General features: G+C 44.6%; 1 protein-coding gene across 1 annotated transcript in view; it reads left to right on the top strand.

Annotated features, from left to right (window-relative positions):
* The window catches only part of LOC139325392 (cytoplasmic phosphatidylinositol transfer protein 1-like), a 64,169-nt gene that overhangs the window by 31,768 nt on the left and 14,699 nt on the right, over window positions 1-17,702 (top strand). The window contains exons 4-7 of the mRNA XM_070955237.1: window positions 1,836-1,907; window positions 3,671-3,766; window positions 4,747-4,902; window positions 11,820-11,883. Coding sequence (XP_070811338.1) covers window positions 1,836-1,907; window positions 3,671-3,766; window positions 4,747-4,902; window positions 11,820-11,883 — 388 coding nt within the window. The remainder of the gene's footprint in view (window positions 1-1,835; window positions 1,908-3,670; window positions 3,767-4,746; window positions 4,903-11,819; window positions 11,884-17,702) is intronic.

Raw genomic sequence — 17,702 nt, forward strand, 5'->3', positions numbered from 1 at the left:
GGGGAGGAACATGGGCCAGTCCTGGAGTCTGGGGAAGGCTCTGATGAGGGCTCTGCATCGGAGGCAGAGAGGGAGCCAGGGCCGTCTGACAGTTGTCAGCTGCCTTCAGAGTCAGAACATCAGTGAGGCAGACAAACAGCTGGAGCCTGTTCCCAGTGTGTGCATGTGCAGAGTTGCCAGACGAAGGGAACAGCTGAAGAATAAGGGTCGACTTGGAAGTAAGGCCACAGGTGGATGGTGAATGGCCCCTCCCAGAGGGAATAAAAGAGGAGCGAAAGTGGAGTGGAGTTTGCAGGAGACAATTAGTTCACCTAATTGGTTTGTGACTCTCCGAGACTCCTTGCCAGGTTTTGAAGATATCAGCCTGGCAGCTCTCCAAGGCAGATAAGGTCTGTGACTGTAAATTCTCCCTTGACTTTGCTGGGTGTGAATGAGAGGAATTCACAGTCACTTAATAAAAAGGGATTTTTGTCGGGAGGAGGAGTCTGCTTCATGTTCTTGGGAAGCCTAGGTCAGAACACTTTCAGACGTTTCATAACCCAACTAGGTAACATCAGCAGTGCCAGGAGGGAAAGGGGGTTTTCTCTCTATTGAGATACCAGTGGTTGCCCTGTCAGTGTTGGTGGGTGTGCTCTTAGTGGTTCCTTGATTAGGCTGTTGTTGGCTCTTCGTTTGTCTAAGTTGCAGATTAGTCTTTGCAAAAAAAAAAGGGAGCGTCTGGAAGGCTTCTGCAGAGGTCCATTTCCTGAGAACGAAGGAAGATCTGAGTTTCTAACCCTCATGGCTTCAATTTTAATACTTGAAGATTTGCAGACGATTTGTCAAAGTTATAAAAGGGGCAGAATGGGATTTTATTTTTGCAGGTGCTATTTATCGTCAACTATGTGAAATAAATAAACGTTTAAACCACATCACTTCCCTTTTGTTTCTTGGTGGAATGTTGGTAGCTTTATGGGCAGGAAAGTGTCAATAGCACCTTATGTGGATGTAGCAGATGACAGACAATTTGGTTTAGTGGTTAAGGCAGCGGGTGGGAAAGTGGGAGACTGGGAGTTCTAATCTCACCTTAGCCATGAAAGCCAGCTGGGTAACTTTGGGCCAATCACTAGGAGATGGGGAATTCTAGACTTGCCTTTGACATGGAAGCCATCTGGGTGGTTTTGGCCCAATTACCAGGAGATAAATGTAAAAGTTTAAAAAAAAATTATTTTAAAACTTGTGCTAAGCTTTCGTCGGCCCCTACCGACTTCGTCAAAGTATAAAATCTGACGAAAGCTTAGCACAAGTTTTAAAATAATTTTTTTTAAACTTTTAAACGTTCCAGAGATCGTGATGTCTATTGCTTCTTCTATAACTATACCTGGAACTCGCATCTTTAGGACGATTCATATATATATATATATATATATATTTATGTGGGTGTGTAAAGGTTTTTCCTGCACATATGTGCTAGTCGTTCCCAACTGTAGGAGGCGGTGTTCATCTCCGTTTCAAAGCCGAAGAGCCAGCTCTGTCTAAAGACGTCTCCGTGGTCATGTGGCCAGCATGACTCAGTGCCAAAGGCGCACGGAACGCTGTAACCTTCCCACCAAAAGTGGTCTCTGTTTTTCTACTTGCATTTTGTACGTGCTTTCGAACTGCTAGGTTGGCAGAAGCTGGGATAAGGAATTGGAGTTCACCCCGTTACGCGGCACTAGGGATTCGAACCGCTGAACTGCTGACCTTTCGAATGACAAGCTCAACGTCTTAGCCACTGGGCCTGCTTTTTTCCAGCACCGCCCTTTCATTCATCTTCTGGGTCTACTCACATTCTCCATTTCTCTTTCCTTTTACAGTGCTCGTTTCTGCCCAAATTTTCTATCTACATAGAGACCAAGTATGAAGATAATTGCGGAAATAGCACCAACGTAAGTGCGACCTATACAGAATTAGAAACAGCGCCCCATTTCATCCTGTCTAGCTATTTTCAGGCCTAAATGTAGGCATGGTGGGGTCCCAAAGGAGCTTTATTTCAAGAGGCAACTGGACTTTCTGGTTTTTCTTTGAAGACGTTTCACTTCTCACCCAAGAAGCTTCTTCAAGCTTCTTCATCCAAGAAATCCAGTTGCCTCTTGAAAAAAGCGCCTGTGGGACATACCATGACCTGGATGACTGAGAATCTCCATAGACAGACATGGTGGGAGTTACCCATGCTTCGAATCGATGACTAAATGTCAGCTTGGACAATCCCCACCAGGGGAATCTCACCCCTGGCTGGGGAATCCTGGAGTTGATTTCCAAACATCTTCCAAATTGCCAAGGTTGAGAAACATTGCATTAAATTATCATCCCACCCTGGAAAGGAAGTTGCATCTGGGCTTGTTTATGGGAAGAGACCCTGAGGAACAGTTGAGTGTCACTTGCCAAGGTGCCATTGAGCCTTGCTGATGAGATGAGAAGAGTCAAGGCGAGCTGGGATTCATCACTGTTGCCATCAGGGACTCGGGCAAGGGAGCAGAGCATCTGAAGAGACCTTATGATTCAGAGGAACTTGAGGGTGTCAATAGCAGTAGCAATAGTACTTAGACTTATATACCGCTTCACAGTGCTTTTACAGCCTTCTCTAAGCGGTTGACAGAGTCAGCCTATTGCCCCCAACAATCTGGGTCCTCATTTTACCCACCTCGGGAGGCTGGAAGGTTGAGTCAACCTTGAGCCGGTCAGGATCGAACTGCTGGCAGTCTGCAGAGTTAGCCTGCAATACTGCATTCTAACCACTGTGCACCATGGATGGAAGGAAGGAAGGAAGGAAGGAAGGAAAGAAGGAAGGAAGGAAGGAAGGAAGGAAGGGCAATAGCATTTAGACTTATATACCGCTTTACAGTGCTTTCCAGCCCTCTGTAAGCAGTTTACAGAATCAGCCTCTTGCCCCCAACAATCTGGCTCCTTGTTAGGAAATGGCTATTGCCTAACTGGTTGGGTTGGCAATATATATAAACCATCAATGCATGTTTGCAGTCAAAATGTATTGTATAGCTTTAAGACTGTAATGCTGTATTGCATCATACTGTATTCTGATTGGCTACCTCTGTAGCCAATGTACTTAAGAAGAAGCTTGAATGGAAGAAGAATGGAAGGCTGAGTCCACCTTGAGCCTGGTGAGATTTGAACTGCCAAACTGCAGGCATCCGGCAGTCGGCAGAGGTAGCCTGCAGTACTGCACTCTAGCTACTGCGCCACCGTGCAGTATGCAACAGAATAATACAGTTGGCAGGAACCTTGGAGGTCTTCTAGTCTAACCTCTTAAATAGGAAACCCTCTTCCATTCCGGACAAATGGTTATCTAATCCCTTCTTGAAAACCTCCAGTGACGGAGCACCCATAACTTCTGAAGGCAAGCTGTTCCACTGATTAATTGTTCTCACTGTCAGGAAATTTCTCCTTCGTTCTAGCTTGGTTCTTTCCTTGATTAGTATCCATCCATTGCTTCTTACCTGGCCTTCAGGTGCTTTGGAGAATCACCTGAAGGCAAGATGATGGATAGAAACTTCATGACAAGCCAAGCAAGGAAAGTAGGCATCGTAGCCTAGCCAGCCCTGCTTGAGCTTACCATCCCTTGTTAGCTGAGAATTTGTGTTTTCTCTCACTGACAAGTTGACAGGTCCAATGTTTTTTCCCTTTGCTCTCACAGATATTTCTCAAGGAAAAAATGTTGGGAAACCATGATGTGATGTTCTTGGACATTGCTTTTGATGAAATCCCAGACCGCTACTACAGCAGTTTAGAGGTAATAACCTGTTGGAGAGGGTAACTATCCATGGTTGGTGGGTGGCTTTGGCTTCTCCAATCCAACTGCTCATTCCTGTAAATGGTTTGGTGCAGGGGTCGGCAACCTTAAAACACTCAAAGAGCTACAAAGGTCCTAACTGGAAGCCCCCCGTTAAATTCTGGAGCCAGCCAGAAGTCCTGTTCCCCCACCATTGTTGGGGTTGCAACAATGCTGCTCTTAGGTGCTTGGTGGGTAGAGTCTCCTGGAGATCAAGAGGCAAAGTTTTCTCTTTGGAGAAAAGTCTAAGATCATGGCATCCGGCCCTCTCAATTCCTGGCAAATAGATGGGGAAGAAATGGAAGTAGTGACAGATTTTATTTTCCTGGGCTCCAAGATCACCGCAGATGTCGACTGCAGCCAAGAAATTAAAAGACGCTTGCTCCTGGGGGGGAAAGCTATGGCAAATCTAGACAGCATACGAAAAAGCAGAGGCATCACCCTGCCAACAAAAGTGTGTATAGTTGATTCACGGGCGCGCAGAGCTGCCAAAAGGCAGGAGTGGCTCCTCAGGAGAAGGTCTCCTCGAGAGTAAGGCTTGGGGCTAATTGGCCACTCCCTTAGCCTATTTAAGGAAGGGCGATGACTGAGGCAATTTGCAGGGAACAACTTTGTTCACTCTCCTTTGCGTCCTGATCTTAGTTCCCTTATCAGTTTCCTGCAAATTGCTTCTGGACTTTCTGCCAACCATAGTAAGATTACGATTATTTATTCTTTGGATTCTTGTAGGCTGTTAAGAATGTTAATTAACAGCCTTTGTTTGAAAAAGACTGTTTTAATTTAGTAAACTAAGGTTTGTACAAACTTTGTGTGTGCTGCGTTCTTTGGGGTCCGTAGCTGGGGCAGAACACTTATGACCATTTTTCACACTTACGACTGTTACAGCATCCCCTTGTCATGTGATCAAAATTCTATATATTTTTTTCCTATTGGCTATATAGGATCTCCGGTCCTTCTGCTCAGCTAAGACTGGTCGCGGGCCACTACAGGAAGGCTGGCGGGAACATACACAGCCCATCATGTGCTCTTACAAACTGGTGACGGTCAAATTTGAAGTCTGGGGACTGCAAACACGGGTAGAACAATTTGTCCATAAGGTGAGATTGTATTTTTGTCTACCAAGGGACCTGCAGGGAAAGCTGATGGCTGGAGATGAATAAGCTGCAGTTGCCAGTAAAGCCAATGCCAACTTGGGCTTACAGTAGTGGCCAAAATTGAGGAAACCTTTTGGGAAAAGTGTATTTTCTAAAACTAGCTGATAACACAACTTTTTTTGGAGTAGTAGTACCTTAAAATTATATATCAATGGAAAGATAATTTAAGCACGAATGTAATGCAATAACTTTTAGGAAGGATTTGCTATTAGAATAGCAGTTACAGTATAAAGAAGGAAAGTGAAACACGTAGAAAAAATGAGATATACAAAAATGATCACCATAGAAAAAACAAGATATACAAAAATGATCACCATGTCAGTTAATACGTAGTTGGGTAACCTTTAGCATGAATGACAACATCTTCCCATGAAGTGAACCAAGTCTTTTAATTCTGCAGTGATGTGAAACCAAGATTGAAAGATTACTTCTATTAAGTGGGTTTTATTGCTGGGTCGCTTCTGACTAACAAGTTTCTTTAGTCGGCTCCATAGATTTTCAATTGGGTTAAGGTCTGGGCTATTCCCAGGCCATTCCAGCAGTGGAATATGATTATCTTGAAACTCCCCCCAAAAGTGGTGTTATTAGCCATCAAACCTCAAAAATGCACTTTTCCAAAAAGGTTTCCACAATTTTGGCCACTACTGTACACCAACAGAGGGAGAACATCAAGTTCATGGGAAGTGATGGTACCGCTTTATACCATGTTTGTGAGGTCACACTTGGAATATTGCATCCAGTTCTGGTCACCATGAAACCAAAAAGATATTGAGACCCTAGAAAGAATGCAGAGAAAAAAATGAAAAAAGATGGACTATATAAATGTATGTTTATTTATTTTTTATTTATTTAATATAATTTGTATGCCGCCCTATCTCCGTAGGACTCATGTTAACAATGATATATGTCTAACCAGCAAAATAGAAGGGAAATTGAAAGGAAAATGTGGGTAAATATAAGATTGGGGTTGCTCGAATACCATCTTGATAAAATATTGAATTGAAAATGGACACAACAACGGAGAGGGAAGGGAGAGAGGAGTAGCGGGACAAGTAGGAAGGAGAGAGGAAAAGGGAGGAAAAGAGAGAGAGAGAGAGAAGAAAGGAAAAAGGAGAGGAAAAAAGGAAGGGGAAATAAGAGTAGGAGAGAGGGTTAGAAAGAGAGGAAGAGGGGAGGAATGGGGGAAAGGAAGGGGAAGGAGAGGAGGAAAGTTGAAAAGAATAGAAGAAGGGAGGGAAGGTAAGAGGGGAGAAGGAGAGGAAGGGTTGTTGTGGAAGAAGGGAAGTACGGAATGGTAGAAGAGCAACTCCGAATGTATTTTAAAGTTTTAGGATGAAGAATGAACCAATAGGGAAACCAAAAGAGAATATGTGTGATAAGAATGGTTAAAGAGATTGTACATTTATATATGTTTTATGAGAAATAAAAATAAAAAACTTTGGTGAAAAAAAAGGAAGAATGCAGAGAAGAACAACAAAGATGGTTAGGGGGTCTGGAGTCTAAATCATAGGATGAACAATTAAAGCAGTGTTTCTCAACCTTGGCCACTGGACGATGTGTGGATTGGCTGGGGAATTCTGGGAGTTGAAGTCCACACATCGTCCAGCGGCCAAGATTGAGAAACACTGGATTAAAGGAACTAGGTATGTTCAATCTATCAAAGAAATGAATTGGGGAAACACAACTGTCTTCCAATACTTGAGTGACTGTCACAGAGAAAAGACTTACTCTCCAAAGCAGGACAAGAAGTAATGGGTGGAAGCTTGTTAAACAGAGATCCTATCTAAAAGTAAGGAGAAACTTCCTGATAGTGGGTACCATTACTTGCCTCCTGGAGTTGTGGGTGCTCCGTTGCTAGAGGTTTTCAAAAATAGACTATGTGACTGGGATGGTAGAAGGTCTCCTACCTTGAGCAGAAGGTTGGACCAGAAGACCTTCGAGATCTCTTCCAGCCCTATGATTGTACAGTATCTTCTGTGGTTGAGAACCACTTCTGCAGTGAAGTGGGAGGAACTATCCCAGAATTCAAGAATCCTTATTGGCTTCTCTGAGAGAGGCTATATGGGTGTGGTTGGGACAATGGCTTTCCTGATTATGAATTGAGATGGGTAAGAGATGCCTAGTGCCTTGATGGCCATGTTTGATGCGGGATAGGGCTGCCCTTTCAGTACCTTGGATAGCTCCTTAGATCCTCCCTGTTGATGGAAAAACAGAATAACCAAGTTGGAAGGGACTTTCAAGGTCTTGTAGTCCAACTCCCTGCTCAAACAATGTAGTATAGCATGTAGTATAGATAATCCTCAACTTGCAACCATGTGTTTAATGACCATTCAGAATTACAACAGTACTGAAAAAACTCGGTTTTCGCTGTGAAAGTTGGACCATAAGGAAGGCTGAGCGCCAACGAATGGAGGCCTTTGGACTCTGGTGCTGGAGAAGACTCTTGCGAGTCCCTTGGACTTCAAGGCCATCAAACCGGTCGGTCCTAGAGGAGATCAACCCTGACTGCTCTTTAGAAGGCCAGATCCTGAAGAGGAAACTCAGATACTTTGGCCACCTAATGAGAAGGAAGGACTCCCTGGAGAAGAACCTAATGCTGGGAACGATTGAGGGCAAAAGAAGAAGGGGACGGCAGAGAAGGAGGTGGCTGGATGGAGTCACTGAAGCAGTCGGCATGAGCTTAAATGGACTACAGGGGATGGTAGAGGACAGGAAGGCCTGGAGGAACGTTGTCCATGGGGTCACGATGGGTCGGACACGACTGAAAAAAGGGAATGTATGACTAGTCCTCACACTTAGGATCATTGCAGCATCCCCACAGTCACATGATCAAAATTCAGGTACTTGGGGGGCTGAATTATCTGCAAAAGACCTCAGAGGTCTTCTACTCCATCCCCTTGCTCAAGGCAGGAGCCCTATACCATCCCATTCAAATGGTTGTCCAGTCTCTTGAAAATTTCCAATGATGGGGCACCCACCACTTCCGGAGGCAAAGCCATTCCACTGATTCTTAACTGTCAGGAAATTTCTCCTTAGTTCTAGGTTGGATCTCTCTTTAATGATCTTCCACCCATTACTTCTTGTCCTGCCCTCAGGTGCTTTGGAGAATAGGTTGACCCTCTCTTCTTTGTGGCAGTTTTAACAGATTAACAGAGTTGGAAGGGACCTTGTAGGTCATCCAGTCCAACCCCCCGCCCAAGCAGGAGACCCTTCACCATTTCTGACAGATGGCAGTCCAGTCTCTTCTTGAAAGCCTCCAGTGATGAAGCTCCCACAACTTCTGAATCCAACTTCTGTTCCATGGGTTGATTGTTCTCACTGTCAGAAAGTTTCTCCTTATTCCCAGGTTGAATCTCTCCTTGTTCAGTTTCCATCCATTATTCCTTGTCTGGCCTTCGGGTGCTTTGGAAAACAGCTTGACCCTCTCCTCTCTGTGGCAGCCCCTCAAATACTGGAAGACAGTTAATCCAATAGGCTAGGCATACCTAGCTCCCTCAACTGTTCATCATATGCTTTAGCCTCAAGGTCTTTATCATTTTGGTTGCTCTTCTCTGCACACAAATATTGTTCTTGGCACACAAAGCAACTACCATATTTTTCGGAGTATAAGGCGCCCCTTTTCCCCCCTAAAAGGGGGTGAAAATTTAGGTGCGTCTTATACACCGAATGTAGCCCCGCCCACCCACTGGCCCCCACCCTTTGGCCTCTGCCTCCCAGCAGTTTACCTCCTTGCAGCAAACAGTAAGAAAAAACAGCTCCTTTCAGCTTCAGCACAGCCTAATTAGCACAAGTTGATTGGATCGACCTCCTGACTCTTAGCTGTCTTGCTCTCAGCTGTTTTGCGCAGAGCTCTGCTGCTTGCTGCAAAGAGGTAAATTGCGGGAGCAGATTTTTTTTTCCCCTTGTGCTAATCAAGCTATGCTGAAAACGAAAATGAAAGTAAAGTAGGCTGTTTGCTGTTTGCTGCAAGGAGACAAAATTGCTCAGAGGCAGAGGCAGGTTTCTTTTTTTTTGTTTGTTTGTTTTCCTCACCAAAAAAGATAGGTGCGTCTTATAGTCCGGTGCGTCTTATACTCCGAAAAATACGGTAGTTCTGTTTGGAGATTTTATTAATAGGATGTTATCTTCTGAGAGAATGATCCTAGAGTTTGTCTGTTTGTTTTACAGGAAAAACACTATAGAACAATGGTCTCTGGCTGTCCATTTTAAACTCAGCCTGTATTTGGGTTGGAGGCTTCCCTCAGTCTTCCTCCATAAAGTGGTCATATTTGGTTCTGCAGCCAAGAATGGCAATGGGCAACTCCCTGAATCAGGGGTGAAATGTTTGAACCAGATCGCCTGATCCGGTAGCGATGGAGGCGGGTGGTTCAGAGAACCGGTAGCAAAAATCCCTGCCCCACCCCCCATTCCCAGCTGAGCCGCACAATCATCAGAGGGTTTTTTTTTTTACTTTTAAAAACATCTTTTCTACAACTTCTTTGGCCAAAAAAAATGCTTTTAAAAGTAAAAAAATAAGCCTCTGATGATCGCGTGGCTCAGCTGGGATCCTCAAAGGCTTTTAGTGCATTTTCTCAAAGGCTTTTAAAGCATCTTTTTAAAAAAGCCTCTGCCGATCAGGCAACTCAGCTTGGATCGTCAGAGGCATTTAAAAGAAAAAAAAGCCTCTGCCAATCAGGCAACTCAGCTTGGATCTTCAGAGGCATTTAAAAGAAAAAAAGCCTCTGCCGATCAGGCAACTCAGCTGGGATCGTCAGAGGCTTTTAAAAGAAAAAAAAGCATTTTTTAAAAAGAAAAAAATTGGCCACGCCCACCCAGTCACATTACCCGCCCACCCCACCAAGCCACGCCCACAGAACCAGTAGTAACAAATTTTAGATTTCACCACTGCCCTGAATGTTGCTGGATTACAACTCTCAGAGCCTTGGCCCGCTTGGCTGGAGGTGAGGGATGTTCAGAGTTGTGGTTTTGTGACATCCAGACCAGGGGTGGGTGCTAATTGCATTTACTACTGGTTCGTAACGGGGGCGTTTGTGCGCACGCTTCACAGGCACACACACGCTTGTGCACATGCGCAGATTGTCATTTATGATGTCCGGGTGTCCGATTTTACTACCGGTTCTATAGAACCGGACAGAACCGGGAGCAACCCACCACTGATCCAGACGGCTGCAAATGCCCATCTCACTCACGCAGCAAAAACAAGGTAGAAAATGTTGGATTTAATGCCGCAGTTTAGAAGAGGGCTTTGGATGGCTTCATATTTTGGGAGGAAAACACCATATGCCTCCCGCCCTCAAAGCCAAGTAAGGAAACTGTGCCATAGTGCCACAAATAGCATCAGGCAACCTTGACAGAAAATCCGAAAAGGGTTAGCACATGCTGTCAGCCCTGGGAGGTAGACCAAATCAAGGAACAGGCACGGTAGGGAATCTAGGAATGCTATAAATCGGGGGTGTCCAAACTGGGCAAATTTTTAGACTTGTAGTCTTCATTGTTCAGAATTCCTCAGCCAGTTAATCATCTCCCTGTTGGCTTCAATGGCGGAAGCAGTGCAGTGGAAGGGACCTTGGAGGTCTTCTAGTCCAACCCCCTTCAGACAAACGGGTGTCCAGTCTCTTCTTAAAGCGGGTACAGCAGTACCTGTATTTTCTGCATCGCATGAGAAAAGTACAACTTCCTTCCCCTGTCCTTACCACTTTCTATACAGGGACGATCGAGAGCATCTTGTCATATTGCATCAGAGTCTGGTTTGAAAGCCTTACTGCTTCGGACAGGAAGGCGGTGCAGAGAGTGGTGAGGACGGCAGAAAAGATTATCGGCAGTTCACTCCCTTTTAGCTGGGACATACCACATAAGCCAGGGATGTCAAACTCAAGGCTAGATCCAGCCCACGGGGTGCTTAGATCTGGCCCATGGGGCCACCCTGGAGACAGCAAAGGACCGGCTTGCGGTGCGGCCCTCCCGAGCTCCGTTTTTGCTGGCAGAGGCACCGCAGGGCTCCATTTTCAGCTGCAACAGCCTTCTGCAGCCCTCTGCTAGCGAAAATGGAGCTCGGGGGGGAAGGAAGGAAGGAAGGAAGGAAGGAAGGAAGGAAGGAAGGAAGGAAGGAGAATATAATGAGAGGAAGGGAGGGTGTGAAGGAAGTCCCAACATGGGGCCCACGCAGTGGTGGGATTCAGCCGGTTCGCACCACTTCGGGAGAACTAGTTGTCAACTTTCTGAGCAGTTTGGCAAACTGGTTGTTGGAAGAAATCATTAGGGCAGAGAACCGGTTGTTAAATTACTTGAATCCCACCACTGGGCCCACGCCCCACAGGGGGGCAGTTTGATTTGTTGAAAAAATGCTTTTAAAAGCCTCTGACGATCAGGCAACTCAGCTGGGCTCGTCAGAGGCTTTTAAAAGCATTTTTTTCAACAACCTCTTCAGCCAAAGAGGTTGTAGAAAAAATGCTTTTAAAAGTTAAAAAAAAAAAAGTTGGCCACGCCCACCCAGTCACATGACTCCCCCCTCCACCAAGCCACGCCCACAGAACCGGTAGTAACGAATTTTACATTTCACCACTGCTTTGAGCTCTGACTTTTTTTGGGGGGGGGGGGGGTGTCATGTGTTTGTTGATCAAAACTGGAGGCAGTATTCCAAGGCTGGTCTCACCAAAGCAGTATAAAGCGGTATGAACAATTCACGTGACCTTGATACTATCCTTCTGTTGATGCAGCCTGACGACTGTGTTGGGGTTTTTTTTTTGACAGCTGCAGCAAAATTTCTGCTCAGACTTATTGACAATTGGGGGGGGGGAATTGCTGTGTGGAATTTGCTTGGACAATCCTTGCAATGCCAGTAACAGGATTTTGGGTTCCAGGTCATTCGAGATATTTTACTCATCGGGCATCGCCAAGCCTTCGCCTGGGTGGACGAGTGGTCTGGTATGTAAGACCTTGAAGGGGTCCATGTTGGAGGAGGGAGGGAGGGAGGAAGGGGCGAAAGCCCATGTGGACAGTTGCTTTGATCATCCTTTTCAATGGGAACGGGGCCTTTCCTCAATTTCTCCATGACCAACTGGTTTGCCTTAGAGCCTCATCATTCGACCATCAACCTTTGCTGAGTTTAGAATAGAATAGAATAGAATAGAATAGAATAGAATAGAATAGAATAGAATAGAATAGAATAGAATAGAATAGAATAGAATAGAATAGAATAGAAGGATAGGATAGGATAGGATAGGATAGGATAGGATAGGATAGGATAGGATAGGATAGGATAGGATAGGATAGGATAGAAGAATAGAATAGAATAGAATAGAATAGAATAGAATAGAATAGAATAGAATAGAATAGAATAGAATAGGAGAAGAGAAGAGAAGAGAAGAGAAGAGAAGAGAAGAATAGAATAGAATAGAATAGAATAGAATAGAATAGAATAGAATAGAATAGAATAGAATAGAATAGGATAGGATAGGATAGGATAGGATAGGATAGGATAGGATAGGATAGGATAGGATAGGATAGGATAGGATAGGATAGAAGAGGAGAGGAGAGGAGAGGAGAGGAGAGGAGAGGAGAAGAGAAGAGAAGAGAAGAGAAGAGAAGAGAAGAGAAGAGAAGAGAAGAGGAGAGGAGAGGAGAGGAGAGGAGAGGAGAGGAGAGGAGAGGAGAAGAGAAGAGAAGAGAAGAGAAGAGAAGAGAAGAGAAGAGAAGAGAAGAGAAGAGAAGAGAAGAGAAGAGAAGAGAAGAGAAGAGAAGAGAAGAGAAGAATAGAATAGAATAGAATAGAATAGAATAGAATAGAATAGAATAGAATAGAATAGAATAGAATAGAATAGGACAGGACAGGACAGGACAGGACAGGACAGGACAGGACAGGACAGGACAGGACAGGACAGGACAGGACAGGACAGGACATACGCTCTCAGTGTACATAAAAAGAAAAAGATACATTCGTCAAGAATCTTATGTAGTGTCGCATTCATTAAGACCGCCCACACCCACTTCACGGCCTGTTTCTGTTGCTCCCTTCTGGGAGGAGTTTTTGAAGTATTTCTAGCAGGACTACCGGATTCTGTAACAGCTTTGTTCCCTAGGCCATCCGTCTGGTAAACTCTCAAGATTCGTTTTTCTTACCATGTACTGGTATGCAACCGAACTAGACTCTGTCTTTATCTGTATTTATTATCTGTATTTATTATCTGTATTTATTCTGTTATATTATGCAGTGTATATTGGAGGTGGTGACCCTTTGAGATCTTTATGCAGTGAAATTTCACTTTAATGTATGCCGATTAGTGTACATTCAAAGTGACAATAAAGTTACTATTCTATTCTATTCTATTCTATTCTATTCTATTCTATTCTATTCTATTCTATTCTATTCTATTCTACTCTACTCTACTCTACTCTACTCTACTCTACTCTACTCTACTCTATTCTGCATATTATCCCATCCCAACCCATTCCATCTCATCCCCTATTCTATTCTATTCTACTCTACTCTACTCTACTCTACTCTACTCTACTCTACTCTACTCTACTCTACTCTACTCTACTCTACTCTGCATCTTATCCCATCCCAACCCATCCCATCTCATCCCTGTTCTATTCTATTCTATTCTATTCTATTCTATTCTATTCTATTCTATTCTATTCTATTCTATTCTATTCTATTCTACTCTACTCTACTCTACTCTACTCTACTCTACTCTACTCTACTCTACTCTATTCTTCAATACAACCCATTGATCATCCTCTGTTTCTTGATGCATAATCCAGAATGTGAGTTTGTTTCATTTTTGTTCATTGTCCCATTAATCCATGGCAGAAATTGTGGGTCACTAGTTATGCATTAGATTCCCCATTTCTGCGTATGCAATGAGATGGCTGAAAGCCATTGATCAACACTTTGAAATGGAACAGTAACAGAGTTGAAAGGGACCTTGGAGGTCATCTAGCCCAACCCCCTGCTCACACAGGAGACCTGTACTAGGGATTCGAACCACCAAATTGCCGACCTTTCTGATCGACAAGGTCAGTGTCTTAGCCACTGAGCCACCTTAGTCAGGTTCTGAGTATGACATTGGCATAGCCGGTGTTTCTTGCCCCTCCCCGTAGCAAAGCATAGAGTTGCTTTTTAATTGTGAGATGGGCGGCCTATAAATTTAATAAATACATAAATAAATAAATGATGCCAAGGAAATCTATTTCAAGCATTCAGAAGAATCTCCGGCACAGCTCATTTGCTCCTGAAATATTTAAGTAAAGGTTCCCCTCATACATACATGCTAGTCATTCCCGGCTCTAGAGGGCAGTGCTCATCTCTGTTTCAAAGCCGAAGAGCCAGCTCTGTCCGAAGGCATCTCTGTGGTCATGTGGCCGGCATGACTCAACGCCAAAGGCGCACGGAACGCTGTTCCCTTCCCACCAAAGGCGGTCCTTATTTTTCTACTTGCATTTTTTTATGTGCTTTCAAACTGCTAGGTTGGCAGAAGCTGGGACAAGTCCCGGGAGCTCATCCCGTTACACAGCGCTAGGGATTCGAACCGCTGAACTGCCGACCTTTCGATCGACAAGCTCAGCATCTTAGCCACTGAGCCACTGTATCCCTATCTGAAATATTTAGAGCTTTCCTTTCTTTGGATTTTAAAGAGTTCTAAGCAGGCTTACAATCGTGCTTAAAGAGCAAGCAAGGCATCAGTACTTTTCCATTAAAAACCCAATGGGATTCAACCAAAGATCACAATTAAGGTTGGGAGGAAAAAAAGTTAATAAGCGTGGGATTCGTCTGCTGGAACAAATTGGAGCTACCGAGTCTTGCAGGATGTTTCAGCGGGAAACCTGCTTGTGGTTTTGGGTTCATGGCATAAACTTGTGATTCATTCAAAACATTTTTCATCGCTCTGAGCTTCTTGAGATCGTAGCTGTGCCTCAACCTGTTCCTCGGAGCTGAATAATGAATGTCCTTCCTCAATTTCTTTGGAAGTTGTTGGACTCCTGAGGGCAAGCAGATTGCAGAAAAACGATTAGGCCCCCTCACCACATTTGTTTGGAACAAAGTTTCCTCTTTTTCTTTCCTAACAGGCTAGCTGTCAGGGTTCTGATGGATGCCCTAATTAAATCATGAGCCTCGAGCCAAGCTTCAAAAGAAATCCAGTTATTTATTAGAAGCTTCATGTCAGCATCTGCCAAGTGAAGCCAACTCTGACCTCACTTAATTCATGCCCCGGCTCTGACCCTGTTTCCCCCCCCCCCTCCCCTGAGGATGTGTCATCAATCACATTTGCCAATGGAGCAATTTCACAGGGTTGTAGAGGTCACTCCCCTCCGGCTGCTGTGAGTAACCCTGGGATATAGCCTTGAGAGAGATGAGTCTGGAATGTGCATCTGTCTTTGACTGCCGTGCCGTTTTGCCAGTTTCCCATCCCCACCTGGCCTATGGCAACTCGAGAGCAGGCCAGGGATGCTTTGCGAGTTGACATTAACCTTCCCTCTCAAGTCTGTTATTTTCTTGAGTTTTTCTGTCATTCCCAAATCCGTTATTTGACATGCTAGGATAGGGGTGTCAAACCCAAGGCCCACGGGCCAAATCCGGCCTGCAGGGTGCTTAGAACTGATCCACGGGACCGCCCTGGAAACAGCGAAGGACCAGCCCGCGGTGCCTCTGCCAGCGAAAACAGAGTTTGGGTGGGCCACGTGTAGCCTTCCCAGGCCCCGTTTTCGGCCGTGATGGCCTTCTGCAGCCCTCTGGAAGCAAAAACGGAGCTTGGGGAGGCCACGGGCCTGCCTGGGCTCTGTTTTTGGTGGCAGAGGCACTGCAGGCTGGTCCGCTGTTTCTAAGGTGGGCCCGTGAGACAGATATAAGCAGCCCGTCGACTGGATCTTGCCTCTCACGGGCCTTGAGTATGACACCCCTGATTTACATGTTCCTTCTCTTGCACATAGCTCCCTGGGCTCCGTTTTAGCTGACAGACGGCTGCAGGAGGCCGTCGCGGCTGAAAATGGGGCCTCGATGAGTGACCTCAAGATGGCCATGCCCCTGGCCACGCCCACTCCATCCAGCCCTGCCCCCGCTCCCTCGAGTTCAAACACAATCCTCATGCGGCCCTCAATGAAATCGAGTTTGACACCCCTGTGCTAGGAGGTCTCTCATATCACGATGTTCCCACTACTTCCTGGCTCTTGTGGTTCCTCAGCACGCCACCTTCTACAACCGAATCCTAGACTCGTTGTAAGACGCCACCCGGGAAGGTCCCATAGCTGCCACACCACACCATCTTTTAAAATTTCCAGCATTCCCTGGACTGTCCTTACATTATGGGATTTCATAAGGAATTTTGAATTTTGTCTAGGGGTAACGGACACGTGTGGGCTTGGCTTGGCTGCCCTCTGGTGGCAGGAGATCAAAGGAAAGCACAGAAACTGGGTTTATTTCTAAACCATGTTCTTGGGATCAAGCTGGTAGTAAGGCATTCCCATCAAATACGTCTATCAAATCCTTTTCATATTTATTTGCTGTTTCTCCCAAGAAGCCCTGCCGATAGGAGGAAAGAGAGAAGGAGGCTCTAAGGAAGGGTAAACATAGAATAGCAGAGTTGGAAGGGACCTTGGAGTTCATCTAGTCCAGCTCCCTGCGCGAGCAGGAGACCCTCTACCGTTCCAGACAAATGGATGTCTAATGTCTTCTTAACAGCCTCCAGCAATGAGCACCCACAACTTCTGAAGACAAACCGTTCCACTGGTTAATTCTCAAACTCCTGGTTTATTTATTTATTTTTAATATATTTTTTATTATTTTTTTTAAAAAATAGAATAGAATAGAATAGAACAGAACAGAACAGAACAGAACAGAACAGAACAGAACAGAACAGAACAGAACAGAACAGAACAGAATAGAATAGAATTTTTATCGGCCAAGTGTGATTGGACACACAAGGAATATACATCCATATTGTGGGTGAACAGAGTTGGTTCTGGGTATCATATTAATCCAATTCACAGTAACCATATTAATGATCTCTATCGTATTTATCAAATTTGAGTAATCTTCATTCTATTGTATAAACAAACATGAAAAGAAATGCCTAGCATCTACAAACTTCTAATCTTTCTATCTATTATTTTTATTTATTCTATTCATATTACAATAACAATATTGGTAATCTTTATCACATTTATCAAACTCAGGTAATCCTCATAATATTATTTAAACAACAACCAAAAAATGCCTAGCAGACCGCCTGTAAACCTCTAATTTTTCTATCTATTACTGTATTTTTCCGAGTATAAGACGCCCCTTTTTCCCTCCTAAAAGGGGGTGAAAATTTAAGTGCATTTTATACACCGAATGTAGCCCCACCCATCCACTGGTCCCCACCCTTTGGCTTCTGCCTCCCAGCAATTTACCTCCTTGCAGCAAGCAGCAAGAAAAAACAGCTCCTTTCAGCTTCAGCAGAGGATAATTAGCAGAAGTTGATTGGATCGGCCACCTGACTCTCAGTTGATTTGCTCTCAACTGTTCTGCGCAAGGCTCTGCTGCTTGCTGCAAAGAGGTAAATTGCCGGAGCAGATTTTTTTTTTCCGTTGTGCTAATCAAGCTATGCTGAAAACGAAAATGAAAGTAAAGCAGGCTATTTGCTGTTTGCTGCAACGAGGCAAAATTGCTGAGAGGCAGAGGGAGATTTCTTTTTCTTCTTTTCCTCACCCAAAAAAGTAGGTGCGTCTTATAGTCCGGTGCATTTTATACTCTGAAAAATACG

This window comes from Pituophis catenifer, unplaced genomic scaffold (genome assembly GCF_029215685.1).
Source record: "Pituophis catenifer annectens isolate HBS135680 unplaced genomic scaffold, rPitCat1.0.hap2 SCAF_16, whole genome shotgun sequence".
NCBI lineage: Eukaryota > Metazoa > Chordata > Lepidosauria > Squamata > Colubridae > Pituophis > Pituophis catenifer.